Source organism: Vipera ursinii (assembly GCF_947247035.1).
Source record: "Vipera ursinii genome assembly, chromosome: 2".
Classification (NCBI taxonomy): domain Eukaryota; kingdom Metazoa; phylum Chordata; class Lepidosauria; order Squamata; family Viperidae; genus Vipera; species Vipera ursinii.
In genome coordinates, this window is record NC_139513.1 from 123521766 (window position 1) to 123541921 (window position 20156).

General features: G+C 36.8%; 1 protein-coding gene across 9 annotated transcripts in view; it reads right to left on the reverse strand.

The window, feature by feature from the left end:
- Positions 1–657: 657 nt before the first annotated feature.
- Positions 658–20156, reverse strand: part of MBTD1 (mbt domain containing 1) — a 51217-nt gene continuing 31718 nt past the window's right edge. For 2 of the 9 annotated variants that reach the window (XM_083352729.1, XM_083352728.1), the window contains exon 16: positions 658–4737. In XM_083352729.1, the coding sequence (XP_083208855.1) occupies positions 4619–4737 (119 nt within the window). In that variant the 3' untranslated portion in view covers positions 658–4618. The remainder of the gene's footprint in view (positions 4738–20156) is intronic. The other 7 variants (XR_014491216.1, XR_014491217.1, XR_014491218.1 and 4 more) reach the window with 7 other exon arrangements.

A 20156-nucleotide genomic window follows, 5' to 3' on the forward strand; every position in this document is an offset into this window, starting at 1 on the left:
TATGAAGTACATTTTCAGAGTGTTTTATTTAGGGATTGTGTATCTTGTAAGGTTGTTTTACTGTTACTTGCAATAAGAGCAGTCTTTTGCAATACAATATTTGCTTCCCTAGCCCAGGAAAATCTCCATCAAAGGAGTCCTATAGTGAAGAACTTCATAATGTCTTTCCATGAATCTTTGACTAACAGCAAAATTGATGCAAAATGATTTACCTACTGGCTAGAGAAAAGTTTCAAATTAAAAATTTGTGATTGAAACAGGTTGGGCAGATTAGGGCTAAACCAGGGGTCGGCAACCTCGGTTCTTTTATGACTCGTGGACTTCAGCATAGCTGGCTCAGGAATTCTGGGAGTTGAAGTCCACGAGTCATAAAAGAGCCGAGGTTGCCGACCCCTGGGCTAAACTAAAGCTACATTCAGAGATGCAGGATGAGAGGAACACTACTGGGCCTGTCACAAAATTACACTTCACTCCATGAAACAGAAATAAAACTGATTTGACATTTCTCTCCAATGATCAGAGTTACCATTAGAAACTTGTTTAATAAGCTTGAATTAATGCAGACCTATCTCTTAGTGATAATGAAATGGAGATACTTCATTATATCAATATTTTAAAAGATGATGTTGACCCGTTGAGACAAAATTTACCACCCGGTCTTCTTTTAACATTTTTATTTTGTGTAAAAAAGGCAAATTTAGTGAATTATTTTCATCTTGTACACAAAGTTATATTCTTAATGCTTTTTCACATCCATGCTTGAAAATCTGCAGTCTGTTAAAAATGAAAGTAACATTAATTTCTTCAAAAGCAATTTTCACCGAGTTATGTACATTAGAGGTTTTAAATGTTCCCATTTGACCACACAAATAACCAAGAAAATAAAAGATTAAATTTGTACAGATAGTGATCTATATATCAAATACATACAGAAATGATGTAAAAACCATTTTTTAACCTCTGCCTCGATCGTTTTCCAAGAGGCAGAAGCTCATGCTGTTTTTTTTCCTTTTTTTATATAAATGGCTGAGATTTCACTTAAATATGAAAATTAAAAAAAAATCAATTTAATCACAGTTTTAATCCCTTTCCAATAAAGGATTGTTACCAATATATTAGCACCATAATACAAATATCGATGGGAGTAGGTGTTCACATCACATAAAAATGACAACAATAAAAACAAACAAACACTGAAACCCGTGTTAGTATCAATAGAACAAGAAGTCGATAACTGCTTTTGTATTCCTCTGACTCAGCAAGGAAATTTAAAGCGTGAAAGAAATGTAATATTCTGAGCTGTACAAAGGAGCCCTTGCAATGAAATTTACCTTGCCTGTGGTGCCTTATTTAAAAAGATCTCGCCTTGTGCCAAATACTGTAATATTAGCTGACCCACAGCAGAAGTACAAGTCTCAAACCAATATCCACTCAGCCCCTCCAATCTGATTCCATCCCAGTTTATTGGTGGTAGTTCACAGCAAACTGGAGATGTTATAGAACTACATCATTTAAAAAAATGAAGGTACCCAATGGTACTAAAAGTTTACAGTCATCTGGTTGCTGTTTTTTAAGAGACCACACATAAGCATTACTCAGAATGAACACTGAAGAAAAAAAAGACAAAGAACAACTATTGCGGAACAAGGTGTCACTCAAGGGTTTCATGGAAAAAAGAATTAATTTCAAGATTTGAAAAAGGTTTTCATATTTTAAGTTTTCATTTAATCAGGTACATGTATCAGGATGTAGAAATGGGAGAATGAGACTCCTGAACGGATAGCGGTACCTACTTGACATAAATGTGTAAATTATCTCCAAAAATCAGAGAATCTGCACTATAGCAGTAATAAAGGCCATTCTCTCCCAGACATAATTATAGGTCGTCTAACATCTTGCAGAATTGCTGGTTCAGCATCAGGTTCTCAGCTGATGTGGTAGGGATTAAATGTGGTTGTGGGGTTTTTCAGGAGCTGCCATATTCCGAGGTAGAAGAGGGCATCTGTTGTTCATCTGGACAAAGGCCATTCCAATGAAAGACTTGACAGAAATTAGTGAAATTCTCCAATCATAACATGCACAGGAATCAGGAAACACTACTGCACTTCATGATTTTCTGCCAATCCTACAGATACAAAATACACAGTGTGTGTCCACTAGGAATTGGGAGTAACTATGCCTAAATGTATGTTCTTTTGGTTCAAGCTTGTTCAGATCGTATAACTAAATAAGAATCAATTTCTACATAAGTCCACATTTTTATGCTGGCCTCAAGGCAAAAGCCATTAGTACAGACCTTACTCAGGATGTCTTTTTCACAGTAATACTTTCTGATAAAAATCAGAACAACTTGGTATATAAATGTTATTCTGCAAATCCTCAAGAGTCTCTGACAATGCAGTTATTATACAGTGGCCTTTACGAACCACAACATTCATCCTATCAGTTCTGCATTATTATAGGAGAGCATGGCTGACAGAATTATGATCTGCGATAGAAAAAAATTATGGATCAGTTTTCGATGCAATTCCTTCTAGAATCTCATCTTGCTTTTAAAGGATTTTATCCTACAGGTAAATGGCCTGATGACGTGGATCATTTACATTTGGGAGACACTGGCCTAAGAAATACTGTGCTAAGGGATCGATGCCTTACTGTGATTCAGGGAATCCTTATGTGTGCATGCATATGAGTATACGTGTGCGCACATCTGGGTACACACAAACATGATACAGCTTTTTGCTCCCCTCCCCCAAGAGCAGCTCTTTTTTGTAGCATCATGAACTGCTTTGTAAACCAGGGAAGTTTCAAAAACAGCTGTAATGGAGCACTTGTGAATGAGGGAGGGAAATATATTCCTAGAGAAAAAGAAGAAAGAAGGCAGATCAGCTAAGCCCAGATCGCCCCTTGTACTTCTAGGGATTATGAACATAATCTTTTTAGAGACATAACAATACAGTATGCAGTTTCCACTTATATTCACAATATTTGACACTCGATACTCAGTTTTTTAAATGTATACATGAAGCAGTTTTCAACAATGGCCCAGCTATGTAAAAAAGAAAAAAGAAAAGGGAAAAAAGAGTAGGAATTGTTTTATACAGTCCTATATTATACAGGAAAAAAAATGTACCAGAAGTTACTACAAAATTTTACACCATTATCCCCTCTTGCATAGAATGTGGTAAACCTTTGCATATCACAAATGGTATGTACCCAATAACAAAGATAAGAAAATAATCAAAATTGCTGGTTTTCAACTTTCTATGCGTTTAAAAATTTAAAACATTTATATGCCAAAAATTGTCTCTGGGGCTTGGAGAGTTGCTAGTCATAAAGCATTAGATTTAAAGGGTGTAGAGGTTAATCTATAGAATTAATTTTTTTTCTAAACCCTACCCTTGAAACAAGAATCAGACAGACTGCTCTAAAGTCGACTTGCTATAACCCAGAAGCAATTACAGAATATAAGCAGTTAATTCCTGAGAGTTTAGTAAATGAACCTTACTGGTAAAAGCAAAACTCTGTGACATATATCATCCCGTCATGACTCCAGAATGGAAATGTCAACATTTTAAGTTCTGTGAATGATTCCATCTGTTAACTTCCATACAGATTTAACTATCCAGGAACAGTTTCCAAGAAATTCAGCATTCATGCCCACACTAGTTATGACAAATTCTTAAGAAAGGTATCAGCAGCCAAGAAAATACTGTGTTCAACACAGGCTCCAAAGCATCTTCGGGCAAACCAGCTCAGTTTGCAGCAATCAAGAAGTTCTTCCAAACGTGTAGGGAAGAATAATGCCATCTTCAGGAGCAGACTGCTGCATCATTTCAGGGTGTGTCTTCCATCAGGATGGAAATCAAATCTGTTGCTGTTTCACTAGAAAAAGAGCTTTCAGTTCCTTGCACAAGAAAAAACAAAATGTCCCATATACCAGTTGACATATGGGAGCTTTGCTGATCATTTGTGTGAATATCTCAGTACTTCAAAATATTAACAAGTTACAGCCTCAATAACTTTAATGAAGACAGGGCCAAAGCTTAATTCTCCAAAATCTTAAGCAGATTTGTCAGTATGTCACTGTGCCAGGAGAAAACATTTTAATACTCCATCCTTTCAATTTCTTTTGTTTCATCACCGTGTCTCATGATGTCACTGAGGAAAAGGCAGGGCATGACTAGTGTAGCTTTTCAGTTCAGAAGCTCCCAGCTTGTACCAGAAGGTTCACTCATCACAAACAGTTCATTTCGGTTTTCAACTATTCTACCATCTCATCTTCCTCAAAGGGTTTCCTGCAATCCTGCTATAATTAAGCTTTTTAATTCTTACCAAAAAATTAGAGTATCTTTTTTTTAACAATCTGAACTTGAAAATATTACAAAAATTCTTTCAAAAGCTTCAAATACAACACAAACATGTCAATTTTTAATAAATTGAAAATTCTTTTCTCCCCCCCACTAAAATAGTTTTCTTGTCCTCCAAAAATTCTGAATTGAAATCTTAACCGCAGTTAGCAAAGTGCCCTTAGTAGAAGCCATCAAATGGTAACATCTGAATGGTAACATCAGTCTTAAGGAAGTCTTGTTTTGTACCATCCTGTTCAGATTTACCCTTAGGGTTCTTGCTTGATGTACTGGCTGGCTGACCCATTGCTTTCCTGATCAGAAGCTCCTTGAAGAAAGCTGTATTCCTCTCCATCTATCAATTCCTCTTTCAGCTGCAGTGAAGATACTAAATATGAAAGAGGATGTTAAAAAGTGAAAATTGGCAGTGATATTGTTCTTTTCATTTCAGAAATGAAAATTTGGCAACATCCCAACCTTTGTTATTCCTGCACAGGAAAATACAGTGCTGCAAAGCAAAACTTCAGAATGAGAATATAGTAAAGAAAATCGTAGGCTGAATTTGGAAATATGTGAATTAAAAGGAGGAAATAAAAGAAAAGGTTAAATATAAATGTATAGATAGTGCTTGCCCTAATTAAAAGTATTTTGGTTGACTTTTTTTTCCCCACTACAATCATAAAGACATCTGTTAAAAAGTCAGTCCACTGATTGAAATGAAACCTAGTATTGTTCACAAAGCATCTTCAATGAAACAACATGAAACCACAATACTTGCAACTAAACAAGAAAAACATTTTCTTCATGGATCAGGATTTTAAAGAAATCCTGGAAAGTTAAAATCGGTTGATGAAGGCTGTGCTTGAATGGAGTAAATACACAACACACACACACAAACACAAAATCCTAATGATGATAAATACATTTATCATAGCTATCTGCATCCCCAAATTAAGATTTGCATCTTTTCTAATTATTGACAGAAGCCTCCCCAGTTTTAAGAAACAAAGTCCTGCATGTATATTAGCACAATATGAAAAGGCTAGGATACAACCCTTTTCTCAAAGCTTTTGTTTTTATCTAAATAAGAGTTATAACAATCTATGCATATAGATGAAAACCTTGTCTGCAATCTGAAATTTGCCAGTCCAGGTAAAGGTTTATGCTTATTCTCATGATGAGTTTATTCTCACCATAAACTTCTGTGCGTTTAACTGAATAAGTTGAATGTCTTGTCGGGAACTAACTACTTGAGTTTCCTTATCATTCAAGATTACATCTGTAGAATAGAATAGAGCTGGAAGGGACCTTGGTGGTCTTCTAGTCCAGCCCCCTGCTCAGGCAGGAGAACCTACAGTTGCAAGAAAAAGTATGTGAAAACTTTGGGATTACGTGGAGTTTTGCATGAATTGGCCATAAAATGCGCTCTAAACGTCATGTAAGTCACAACAATAGAAAAACACAGTCTGCTTAAAATAATACTACACAAACATTAGCTGTTGTCATGTTTTAATTGAACATAAGATGGAAACATTCACAGTGCAGGGTGGAAAAAGTATGTGAACCCCTAGCCTAATGACTTCTCCAAGAGCTAATTGGAGCCAGGAGTGAGCCAACCTTGACTCCAATCAGTCTGATGATATTGGATGTGTTGCTGACAGCTGTCCTGCCCTTTAAAAACACACACCTGTTTTGGGTTTACTGGTCTCAAGAAGCACTGTCTGATGTGAACCATGCCTCGCAGAAAAGAGCTCTCAGAAGACCTACGATCAAGAATTGTTGACTTGCATGAAGCTGGAAAGGGTTACAAAAGTATCTCCAAAAGCCTTGATGTTCATGTGTCCATGGTAAGACAGACTGTCTACAAATGGAGAAAGTTTAGCACTGTTGCTACTCTCCCTAGGCGTGGTCGTCCTGTAAAAATGACTGCAAGAGCACAGCGCATAATGCTTAATGAGGTAAAGAAGAATCCTAGAGTGTCAGCTAAAGACCTACAGAAATCTCTGGCACATGCTAACATTTTTGTTGACACATCTACAATAAGGAAAACATTAAACAAGAATGGAGTACATGGGAGGACACCACGGAGGAAGCCATTGCTGCCCAAAAAAATATTGCAGCACGTTTGAAGTTTGCAAAAGAGCACCTGGATGTTCCACAGCACTACTGGCAAAATATACTGTGGACAGATGAAACCAAAATTGAGTTGTTTGGGAAAAACACACAACATTATGTGTGGAGAAAAAAAGGCACAGCACACCAACATCAAAACCTCATCCCCACTGTAAAACATGGCGGAGGGAGCATCATGGTTTGGGGCTGCTTTGCTGCCTCAGGGCCTGGACGGATTGTTGTCATTGATGGGAAAATGAATTCCAGAGTTTATCAGGACATTTTGCAGGAAAACGTACGACCATCTGTCCGCCAACTGAAGTTCCGCAGAGGATGGGTGATGCAACAGGACAATGACCCAAAGCATACAAGTAATTCAACAAAACAACAGCTTCAACAGAACAGAATACCCCTTCTGGAGTGGCCCAGTCAGAGTCCTGACCTCAACCCGATTGAAATGCTGTGGCATGACCTTAAGAGAGCGATTCACACCAGACATCCCAAGAATATTGCTACACTGAAACAGTTTTGTGCAGAGGAGTGGTCCAAAATTACTCCAGATCGTTGTGCAGGTCTGATCTGCAACTACAGGAAACGTTTGGTTGAGGTTATTGCTGCCAAAGGAGGGTCAAGCAGTTATTAAGTCCAAAGGTTCACATACTTTTTCCACCCTGCACTGTGAATGTTTCCATCTTATGTTCAATTAAAACATGACAACAGCTAATGTTTGTGTAGTATTATTTTAAGCAGACTGTGTTTTTCTATTGTTGTGACTTACATGATGTTTAGAGCGCATTTTATGGCCAATTCATGCAAAACTCCACGTAATCCCAAGGGTTCACATACTTTTTCTTGCAAGTGTATACCATCTTAGACAATTGACTGTCCAGTCTCTTCATAAAAACCTCCAGTGATGGAGCGCCCACGATTTCTGAAGGCAAGCTGTTCCATTGGTTAATTGTCTTCACTGTTAGGAACTTTTTCCTTAATACCAGGTTGCTTCTCTCTTTGACCCAACTATTGTTTCTTGTCCTGCCCTCTGGTGCTTTGAAGCATAATTTGACACACACCCCTCTTCTTTGTTGTAGCCTCTCAAATACTGGAATACTGCTATCATGTCACCCCTATTTCTTCTTTTTTTTAGACTAGCCAAACCCAAGTCCCGCAGCCGTTCTTCATATGTTTTAGTCTCCAGGCCTTTGATCATTTTAGTTGCTCTTCTCTAAGCTTTTTCCAAGGGCTCAACATCTTTTTTGTATTATGATGGCCAAAATTGGTTGCAGTATTCCAGGTTTGGTTTCACTACGGTTTTATAAAGCGGTACTAATACTTCGTGTGATCTTGATTCTATGCCTCTGTTTATACAACCCAGGATTGTATTAGCTTTTTTGGCTGCTGCTGCACACTGGTGGCTCATAGTCAAGTGATCGTCCCCTAGGACACCAAGGTCCCTCCCACAGTTACTGTTTTTGAGCCAGGTCTCACCTAATCTGTAGTTTTATCTTTGATTTTTCCTGCCTAAATGTAAAACTTTATTTTTCTCCACATTAAAACTCATTTTATTGGATAGGGCCCAATAGTTTGTCAAGAACGTTTTGAATTCTGAGCTTGTCTTCTCAGGTGTTGGGTATTTCTGCCAATTTAGTGTCATCTGCAAATTTGATGAGTTCCCTTTCTATTCCCTCATCTAAGTCATCAATGAATATATTGAAGAGTACTGGGCCTAAGACGGAGCCTTGTGGTACCCCACTGCTTACTTCTCTCCATGTGGATGTAGTACCATTGAGGAATACTTGTTGTCAGCCAGCTACAAATCCATCTGGTGGTATTGTTGTCTATTCCACCTTTTTCTAACTTACCAAGCAGTAGATTGTGGTCTACTTTGCTGAATACCTTACTGAAATCTAAGTATACTATGTACACAGCATTTCGCTGGTCTACTGATTTGATCAGTTTATCAAAGAATGAAATAAGATTGGTTTGGCATGATCTGTTTTTAACAAGCCCATGCTGGCTATTTCAAAATTACCATTCTAGTTCTCATACATTACTCATTTTTTGACAAAACAATCCCACTTTCTTTTATTTTCTTCTTACTCTGCTTCCCATACCTTTTTAAACATAACTTTCTGCTTTACAATGAAATGACTAACACTTATAATGGTCAAGTCATAGTTTTCATTCATACAAAGTAGAATGTCTTCTTTTTACATACAAAAAGTTAAGCTGCAAAATTGGACATAGAATCCTTATTTCTCACCAGACACAGGGGACTTAACTAACATGAATAGTTGCCATCCCTGGTCTGGCAAAAACACAGAGATTGATTAAGCAAAACCACCATAGGAATAACCGCAGCGGAGGTGATTCAAGAGAATCTTTGATTTTTATTCATGTTTCTTTCTTATGAAAAGATGGCTAAGACTCTTCAATATCAAGTGCCTTGTTTCCAGGATCACTCTTTCTAAATTAAAATATGTTAATCATTTTAAACAGTTCTCCTTTTCTGCCATTTACTTCGTTTCCAAAAACATATTTCATTCTAATTCTGGAGGAGCAACTCCACAGCCACAAGGAGTGGCTTGTGGAGTTTCAAAAGACTGTGGTGGAATTGGAGGAAATTAGCATTTCATCCTCTTCCTTCCCAGCAAGCAGAACTTTGCTAAACCCAAATTTGGATCAACGGACTGGCTACCTCTTCAAAATGTGATATGAGTGGAGGATTGAAAAGAAGCACATACAAATATTTAAAGAACCCTTCAATATTGTGTATATGTGCAACAAGAAATCACATTTGTTTGAATTATAGACAGAATTAAGTCAGCAATGTTTTGGCAGTGCTACAGCCAAGTTGTGAACTTTCAGTGAACAAAGACCAAAGGTATTAAATGACAACTCTACCTCAATGAAATCATTTACTTTACATAAGTACTAATTTTTAAAAAATCATTTTTCTGTGTTCAGTTTCTCATAACATATTAATACATGCATATTCACCACATAACTGCTTTTTTCAGGTAAGCAATATTACACAGTAAAGAAGTAAAAATAAAAAGCTAAACAAATAAGCATGAGGTAATGAATTAATTTCCCTGCCCTTGTTTCTTTCTCACAATGGAATATCTTACAATTATTCATTCAATTTTTTGTCAAATATCAACATGGACCTTGATAATTAATTTTCAGATTTATACTCCCCAATGCATCATACAATGCATTTGGATTCTCAGTGAATATTTTCTGCATAACATATGTACTTTTGCATCCTTAACCAATACCTCTAATGTTGCCAAGATTCCTTGCATATTTGTATATAAATATATTGAACCTAAAGGACATCACATATAATTGTCTTATTGCGTGCTATAATGAACCATTCACTACATACACTTATTGTCCAAATTATGCATACATGACTTCTGTAACAACAAAGCAAAACTCTTATCACATTCAACAGCCAACCTTCAGCTCTGTATTTGCATAAAACATCATTCAAGCCGATTCATTTTACTATACACTTTCTCTAAATCAGGGGTGTCAAACTGCCGGCCCATGGGCCGGACGCATCATCAGGAAACCACGACCACCCCATTGCCGGTAATGGCAAAGAAGCTCCGATACGTTGCACAACGTCACGAGTTTGACATGTCTGCTCTAAATCAACAAACATAAAAAAAGCTTTGCCACATTCTCATAATTCTTAACTCTTCCTACTGAAGAGCAAAATTCCCATCTTCAAAACCTCTGCCTAGCATAGCTCCACCGCACTTTCTAAATTGTGTGTATTCAATTTATTGGAGTAAGCTTGTTTGCCCCTTTTTGATGACTTTCATAACAATGTTATCTCTTCACTCCATATACTTTCACTCTAATTTGCTCCAATCATCCTAAATAACCAAATAATGGCCTGCCTGCATCTAATCAACCTTATTTCCTTCAGGAATTCTCTCAAGCTTTCACATTTATCGTTTACAATCATTCCTTTGCTATGAATATGTTACAGTAGTTAACAGGTGATAACATACCATAAAGCAAAACTAAATAACACTAGAATAGTAGAGTTAAATGACAGTAGAGAAAAAGTAGCAACCTGGTTTTTGCATCTTATCTGCAAGAAGACAGTTCCATTTTGAGGTCTGAGCCCTTGAGTTCAATAATTTGGTCATGATTTCATTGTAAATCGAGCAGTGGAGGATATAATGAATAATGTCCTCCACCTGACCAACAGCATTAAGGACAGAGAGGTAAAGGGACATTAAATCCCTTCTCGATAAAGCACTGGTTATATAAACCAGATATTAGGAGAGACATCTGAATTTTTATAGTGATGGTACCAAGATAAAAATGTGGATAATTGTACCACAATGGCATCTTTATTGGCATTTCTTTCACAAAGCCCATATCAAATATTTTCTCTGTTCCAAGAACTCCCAAAGGTGGTAAGAAATACATTTGTAGGTAGTGACATAAGTTTGGTCACAATCATGTAATGGAGAGAACTAAGTTTGACAAGGAGGGACTCTTAAAGGCTTACTGCTTTCTAATAGAAGTAGTCCTCAACCATTCATTTAACTATGAAATTCTACTTTTGTTTGCCTTCACAACAAACTAGATCATACCACATCACCCTGTCTGACATGTTATAGACTAGTGGTTCTCAACCTTTTCTTCTCCACAGACCCCCCTTTTGTGGCCACAGACCATCAAGACTTAACTCATTTAAAACATTTCTTTAAGCCTTCACGGATCCCCCTGTGATGACATCGTGTGCCCCCAGGGGCCCATGACCACAGGTTGAGAACCACTGTTATAGACCTTTTACTCATAATTAAACACAGATTTCAGGTCTCTGTCCTTACTAATAAATCTTGCCCAAGATTAGACCACTTTGTTTCATATCTATTGCACCCTTCCATTTCTCTTCCTTTCATAGAAAGATAACATAACTATTTTTCTTTCATTTTGCTCATTAATCCATGACCCTTGCCATTTACAATTCTTGCATTTCAAGTTGCAAATTTCCATATGTTCCAAATGTTCACACCATTCTACTGTAGGCAAACTGAAATACTACTACGAAATTAAGAACATGCAATAATAAGCAATATTCTCAAACTTTACAGACTTTTCAAAAATTAACTACTACATTATTATTCACAATAATTAAACCTGTGGCTCACAGTAATGTTCTCATTCCCATTTCAATCCTAATCAGATTATTTAATTCATTTGTGCTTATTATGCTTATTCTTTAGTAACTTTACCCAAGTTTATTACATTCACTGTGGAAAATTGTTTCAGAACTAAAGATTGGGAAGCGAAGCTCTGATATATATATTTTTTTATTAGGCCTGCATACTTAAAATTAAGGGATGTGGTGGCTCAGTGGGTTAGGACGCTGAGCTTGTCGATCAGAAGGTCGGCAGTTTGGCGGGTCGAATCCCTAGTGCCATGTAACAGAGTGAGCACCTGTTACTCATCCCAGCTTCTGCCAACCTAGCAGTTCGAAAGCACGTAAAAATGCAAGTAGAAAAATAGGGACCACTACGGTGGGAAGGTAACAGCGTTCCGTGCGCCTTTAGCATCTAGTCATGCCGGCCACATGACCACGGAGGCGTCCTCAGACAAGCGCTGGCTCTTCGGCTTTGAAATGGAGATGAGCACCGGCCCCTAGAGTCAGAAACGACTAGCACACATGTGCGGGGGAACCTTTACCTTTTACTTAAAATTATTACCATGCACTTTTAGGGCATAATCTGAAGATATACAGTGCATTCAGAAAGTATTCAGACCCCCTTCACTTTTGTCAATTTTGTTATGCTGCAGCCTGATTCTACAGTTGTTGAATTCATTTTTTTCTCATTAATCTACGCTCAGTACCCCATAATGACAAAGTGAAAACAGAATTTTAGAAATGTCTGTAAAATTATTAAAAAGAAAAAACCTAAAATATCACAGTGGCATAAGTATTCAGACCCTTCACTCTGTATTTTGTTGTAGCACCTTTGGCAGCAATTTCGGCCTTGAGTCTTCTTGGGCATGATGCAATAAGCTTTGCACACCTGGATTGGGGGATTTTCTGCCATTCTCCCTTGCAAATCCTCTCAAGCTCAGTCAGGTTGGATGGCGACCGTCACTGGACAGCCATTTTCAGGTTCCTCCAGAGATGTTCAATAGGGTTCATGTCAGGGCTCTGGCTGGGCCACTCTAGGACATTCACAAGATTGTCCCTAAGACACTCCTGTGTTGTCTTGGCTGTTTACTTATGATTGTTGTCATGGTGGAAAGTGAACCTTCAACCCAGTCTGAGATCCTGAGCACTGTGGAACAGGTTTTCATTGAGAATATCCCTCTATTTTGCTCCATTCAGCTTTCCCTCAACCCTGACCAGTCTCCCAGACTTTGCTGCTGAAAAACACCTCCACACTTCACTGTTGGGATATTGGGCAGGTGATGCGTGGTGCCTGGATTCCTCCAGATATAATGTTTAGAATTGAGGCCAAAGAGTTCAATCTTGGTTTCATCAGACCAGAAAATCTTGTTCCTCACAGTCTGAGTCCTTCAGGTACTTTTTTGCAAACTCCAAGCGGGCTTTCATATGTTTTGCACTGAGGAGAGGCTTCTGTCTAGCCACTCTGCCATAAAGCCCAGATTGTGGAGGGCATCAGTGATGGTTGTCCTTCTGGAACTCTGTCCCATCTCCACACAGGATCTCTGGAGCTCAGAGTTACCATCTCTTACTAAGTCACCTCTCTTACTAAGACCCTTCTACCCCGATTGCTTAGTTTGACCAGGCAACGAGTTCTTAGAAGAGTCCTGGTTGTGCCAAACTTCTTCCATTTAAGAATTATGGAGGCTACTGTGCTCTTAGGAACCTTTAGTGCAGCAGAAATTTTATTGTAGCCATCTCCAGATCTATATCTGAGCTCTGCAGACAGTTCCTTTGACTTCATGGCTTTTGCTCTGCTACAGTATGCATTGTATATAGAGAGGTGTGTGCTTTTCCAAATCATGTTCAATCAATTTAATTTACAACAGGCAGACTCCAATCAAGGTGAAGAAACATGTCAGCAATGATCAAGAGAAATGGGAGCCACCAGAGCTAAATTTCACATGTTGTTGCAAAGGGTCTGAATACTTATGTTACTGTGATATTACAGTTTTTTCTTTTTAAGAAATTTACAGACATTTCTAAAATTCTGTTTTCACTTTGTCCTCATGGGATACTGCATGTAGATTAGTGAGAAAAAATGAATTTCAACAACTGTAGAATCAGGCTGCAGCATAACAAAATTGACAAAAGTGAAAGGGGTCTGAATACTTTCCGAATGCACTGTATAATAAACTATTTCTATTTTTGTTTCAACAATCTGAGTTGGAAAACTACTTGGATGGGGAACCATCTGGGAAGTCTACAAGTGCCACCTTAGGTTTCCTGAAATATATAGAAAATAATTAAATTAATTGATCAATTTGGCAGGCACAGATAAAAGGAACAAGCCCACCTGGGTCTTTCCTCTTTGGAAGGACAACCACTAACAGTAGTAATGTTTACCTGAAAGACTAAATTGTCCATATTCTGGCAATTTATTGAGATTTTTATCAAATTCAACATTTTACCGTTAAAGCCTGATCCATCCTTTGAAGTCCTTGGAATTTCATATACAAACACTTTTAAGGATTCAATTGGTCTTACAGTTTTTGTTTCTAAACTAAAGGAAATTTTACATTTTAAAATGAAATAGTTAAAATCAAAAATATGTAACTTTTATTCTTTCAAAATGTTTAAAAAGTACCTACTGAAATTATCCTTCAGATAAAGAACCAGAAAAGTAATATTTTTTAGAAACACATAGTTCAAATAATTTCCTTAAGGTGAGCATGGTTGGTGTGTGACTATTCAGGCGAGACATTAACAGGGGTAGATCTAGCCAATATGATAATTGATAAGGGATGAGAACTTCAGTTTGAAAGACCATAAATTGTGATAACCCTATACTAAATAATTATTGTCAAGAGCTACAGATTTCATCCTGCCAAATAGCTGCTTCAGGTCTACCGGCATGGTTAATTCATACGATTAAGACTCTTTAGAATGACTGATAAAGAGTTTACTCCAAAGTGGAGGAACATGCATTGAAAAATCAAAACCAAGACAGGATTCTTATATATGCATGAGGAACTCTGTATGTAACCCTGATTGGAGATATATTTTTATTTTATTTTATTATTTATTTATTAAATTTTTATACCGCCCTTCTCCCGAAGGACTAAGGGCGGTGTACAGGGCAATAAATATCAAGATGTAAATACAAAAGTTAAAAAAGAGTTTAAAAGAATTAAATAATTATGCCCAATATAATACAATAATAAAACTGTGTTAAAACTATTTATTTTTATTTATTTTTATCTCAACTTTTATTATTTTAAAAAAATAGCTCAAGGCGACAAGCATACCAATACTCCTTCCTCCTCCTATTTCCTTTACAACAACAACCCTGTGAGATAAGTTGGGCTAACTGGCCCAAAGTCACCTAGCTGGCTTTCATGCCTAAGGTGGACCTAGGCTACCTTCCTCCTTTTACAAAGCAATATATTTCTTTCTGGTGTTTATAAATTCAGTGAGCTCCTGTAGCAATCTCTCGTCTCTAACCTTTGCTATTCTGGAAATGCAGTGTAAGGCATTGCTACCAAATGTCCAAGATAAATCATATTAAAACAATAACATATTAAAATAATTAGCTCGATGACATTTCATCCTCCAAGACATTGTCCCCATGAAAAAAAAATGCCTGAAGACTAGGTTGTGCTGAAATACAACAAATTTGACATTAACATTTTAAACATAATCATAATTAGAAACATACTTATTCCAGATAATAAGATTAGCGTTTGAAGAGGTGAAGTGTGGCGTTTGGTTCAATGCACTACAGAAATGTAATGGGAGATGGGGATGCATAATGTACAAGACTTAGTTTCTTAATTGTTTTGAAGAAAACATGAAGTGTAGCATTCATGAAAATAAAGCAGATGTTGAACATTTTGTTTCATTAGTAATTATAAAATGCTCTAATAGTTAGCATTAGCTAAGTAAGTGAAAATAATTAAGATAGGGATGTAGTGACAAATTATATGGATAAATCAAATACATCCCAAAGAAAACACACCTAAGTTCTTCTGTTTCACCCCAGCAGAAACTGGTATAATCAAGTACCTTATCAGAATTCATAGTTCTTCAGTGACTAGACATTATCAGGTACGTGCATCTTGTTGCATGGTACAAAATAGACCTTCCCTACTGTGTATCAAGGTAGCTATTTGCAGACAGCAGACAAAATCTGGTTATGTCATGCAAACAATAGGTTATACAGAGATCTTTATTACTTGGGACATGCACCTATCTATTCACTGGAACATGTTACATAGCAGTGTCCAGGTCCTGCCAAGTGAGAAGATAAAAGGATTTCGTAGAATGAAACAGAACATACCATAAAATTTTGTTATGTTTCACTTCAGATATGAATCAGATTATATGTAGAATGAAATCTATGATCTAGCCAAGACTGCATTTTGTGGAACACTCAGAAAAAGGAGCCTTTTCAACTTTATTACAGTAAACTATAAATTGGTCTGTTTAAAAATTCAAGCATATCCTCTCCTCATATAGTGCTACCCATTCCACAAGAGAAAAAAAATAAGTGATATTCTCCACTGACAAACACTGAAGCAATATAGCCTTCCAAATTTATTTTTTATTAGCTAACCACTTTCAGCACAGACTGACATTTGTGTCAGCCTAATGCACCTTATCTGAACCTTAAATGAGCCTCAAGTCATACTAATACACTATTTTTCTCTTGTCTAAATGGTCAAATATTTATAGAGAAAAGTGTTTCTCACTTTCCAATCAATTTTTGGACCTAAACATGAGTGAAGTTTTAAAAAAAAGTGAATCACATTAAGCTTTTCAAAATGCCCTCCAACAATAAAAATAGCTGCTTCACAGTTTATTGTGTTCTTCAGATATCATGCCCAGACTATAAAAGGTCATTAACAGCCTCTTAGCACTTAACCCTTTTGCCTCAATACATTCACTCTATTTCTACCTTCATTTTGTTTTGGGAAGGAATCTGGTGAATTCTTTGGCTACACAGAAATCAGGGACTTAGCACTTGTGATTAAGTCAATGAGATGGGCTCATGGGCTGATATGAATGTTCTTGCTGTTTTTGGATGAAAAGTGAGGGTGGCAGTGAGCCAGCATGTTACATGCCTGACCATGCTTGGTCCTCAGTCAACTTTCTTCTCATATCATGAGGTTTTGTTTTTTTACATGACCAATTACCTGTTTTGAGGCAGGGATTGAACTCTCTGCTAGTCCGGGGAGGCTGGCAGGCCTCCGGGGATGTCTGTGCTGGAAGGGTTCGATACTGAGGAGTCAACTCTTCATCACCAGAGAAGCTCCTCCATACCCCACCTGTCATGAGGCCGCTCGACAAACTGACAGGCTTCTTCCCAACTGGTATCTTCCTCTCTAAACATCAAGTCAGACTAAAGTAAAACACTTATATCAGTGCATTGAGGTAACGCAAGACTAAGCACTCACTGAGAATGGCCTCCACTTGGTGCTTCTCTTACTGTATAGGTCCTAATCTCCATCAATGAAAGCCAAGGGGATTCACTTAGAAGTTAACTCTGGTGATTTGTGGCAAAATCAAAAGATTCTACCAGGCATCCTTCTATTACAATGTGTTAGGTTTTCACATTAACTTACATCTCTAACAAAAAGCTATTTAATTCTCTTAATCACCTATACCACTATTTCTCAACCTTGGCAACTTTTAAGATGAGTGAATTTCAACTCCCAGCATTCCCCAGCCAGCATGAGTTGAAGTCCACTCATCTTAAAAGTTGTCAAGGTTGAGAAACACTGAGCTATATCTCGGATTTAACACTGCTGAGTTAAAACTGACAAACCAAATATAACTCCAGATATAAAAACATCCAGTCTTATCTCTTTTTAATGCTTTCAGAATAGTACAAACAAGGAACTAATGTCATAACGAAGATTGCTCTCAATATCAATTAAGTGATATGCAATATGAGCAATAATTATTGTCTTAATCAAGTTTCACATACTACTGAGTAATTGTATCTGTTCATAGTCTGTTTTGAGGCAGACTAGGCAAATTCATTACTATAGAGAATATATAAGTAACTGGGATGACAGAAGAGTAAGAAAAGTATTAAGATATGTATTTGGTAGCAAAATTAAAATTGAGAATGTTGCTCTTAGTCATTTGTACTATAATTCAAACTGGCTTCATGCCATGAAGAGCTAAAACATACAGACCCCAAACAGATACTTTAATTTTTTTAATTTTATTTTTAATTCCATTTATATCCCGCCCTTCTCCGAAGACTCAGGGCGGCTTACAAGCTTAGCAGTAGCCTTCATTCTATGTATATGCCTGCTTATTAGGGCTTTCACACACACACACACCCCGTGGCATTATTACAAAGTCAGCTTAATTGCCCCCAACAATCTGGGTCCTCATTTTACCTACCTCGGAAGGATGGAAGGCTGAGTCAACCTTGAGTCTGGTGGGACGCGAACCTGCACTAATTGCAGGCAGCTGGTGTTACTTAAGGAGGCATTAGTCCACTGCTCCACCAAGGCTCTTTAATTTTTAGACTCCACAGTCCAGATGTACAAGATTTCAATAAAAGTGATAAACAGTTTTTTTCTCTTCAGGAAAAAAGCATCCTCTCTTGAACTGCAATGGAACTGTCAGCACTTCTCAGGCTGTTAGAAATGCTATCGTGCTAAATGACAATAGTCAGGCACCAATTTTTCCAGTATTCTTCGCAAAAGTCGGATTTACAGAAATTACTTGCTCACTTATCCTCTGGATTCAATTAGCTTTTACTTTCTAATCTCAAAGGTGTTTAGGCTGTCTGGGAACAATATTCTGATTGTAGAGCTTATAAACTTGGATTGTAAAAAGGGTGGCTTCATCACCCACCCACCCCACCCTCATTATCCTTAGTACAAAGAAAAAGGCATGGTTAGCAGGCCTGAGGGATGCCCTCCTTCTTACACTATTTGGTATAAAAAAAACCAGAGTTATAAATTCCATCTTAAAACTGTTTGATGCTAAATCCTGAATGTAATTATTACCACATTTGAATAAGTTTTTAAGATTTATTCTTCAAATGCATTTATGGATAAATATTATTCATCTGTAACGTTTCCAAAGTAAAAGTGGTTTTGTTGCTTTGGAGACGAACACATTCTAGTAACAAACTTAAAAGTTTCAGAAGAAATTTTAATAGCCAACTTATCATTCAAAGTTTCGCTTGTTACTTACTGCATGCTTTTTAGTGGCTATACCAGTGACAAGGGATCTATTTTTTAAACCAATTCCTACCATAGCGCAATTGTAGTATCTAAAATCTTGCTACCTTAAAATCAATACCATACAAAATTGTTGTCCGATATGGATCAACATTCATGCCAAAATGAGAATTATCCATAGGTTTGGGGCTGCTTACATGACAGTAAAATTTTGAAAGATTGCCTGCCTGTCACCGAAAATTACATGTCACATTGATGGTATCCCAGTTAAACATCTCACCTTCAATACTGAGAGAGTATGCATTTGTATCTCAGTGTTATCCATTAAAAAAGTACTGGAAGATGGCCCTCATGTTTACAAATCTGAGTCACAATATGGCTGTATTGTTTTGGCTCTTTGATGTAATTACTTTGAAATAAAGTTCACATTTTGCAAACATTTATTAACAACTGAAGTCAACAAATGGCATTTAACCTATACGTCAGACTTAAATATTGTGATGATCATCAAGTTAGAAAACAATAATGAAGGAGTTAGGGTTATAACTTTCTACCTTCAATGACAGTATATATATCTTTCAGTTAGTAGCAGGACATAATTTCTTTGGTTTTAATTAATTTTATGCTTAAGAACTCAAAATATTTTCCACTACCTGGTGCCTTCCAAATGTGATGGTACTGCAATTCTCAAAATTCCAATACTAGGTAGAAATTTTGAAAATTGTACTAGCACAACTGGAGGACATTAGATTGGGAAAGTATGATCAAGGCAGTTTTCAACATGCTCTTGAAATCTTATATATGTTTATAATTATTATTGTTACAAATGTTTACAAATGTTTCAGTTTGAGTCATAGTATATTTAATCCTTGCACATACAGAAAATTAAATTTATTTCAAAAACATTCAAGTAGGTTTTTCAAAAATGTGAATTTAAATGCAGCTTCTTAATAAATGCTAGTAAATGAATAAAGATCATTCTACTTTGTACTGAAATTTTTGTGTAGTGCAATCTCATGCACATTTATTCTAAAATTAAGTCCCCCCTGGCCTAGTTTGCACCTTTAACACTCAATTTGAAAAACAGAAGTTGTAGAAACTAGAAATGATACCATTCACTTCTTCCCTCTCTCCTCTTCATTTACTGAAAAGATGGCCAAAATAGAATTAAGTAGTTTCACATAATCTATGAATCAGAAAGCACATCAAACTGCTGAGGTTTGTGAGGTATCAAAAACATGGTCAATAAACTTGTTTATCCCAGGATGCAAACTTACAATTTTGCAATCTGAAATGAAAGTGCATTTATTTTCAGAGGTGAACATGCATGAGGCTGCC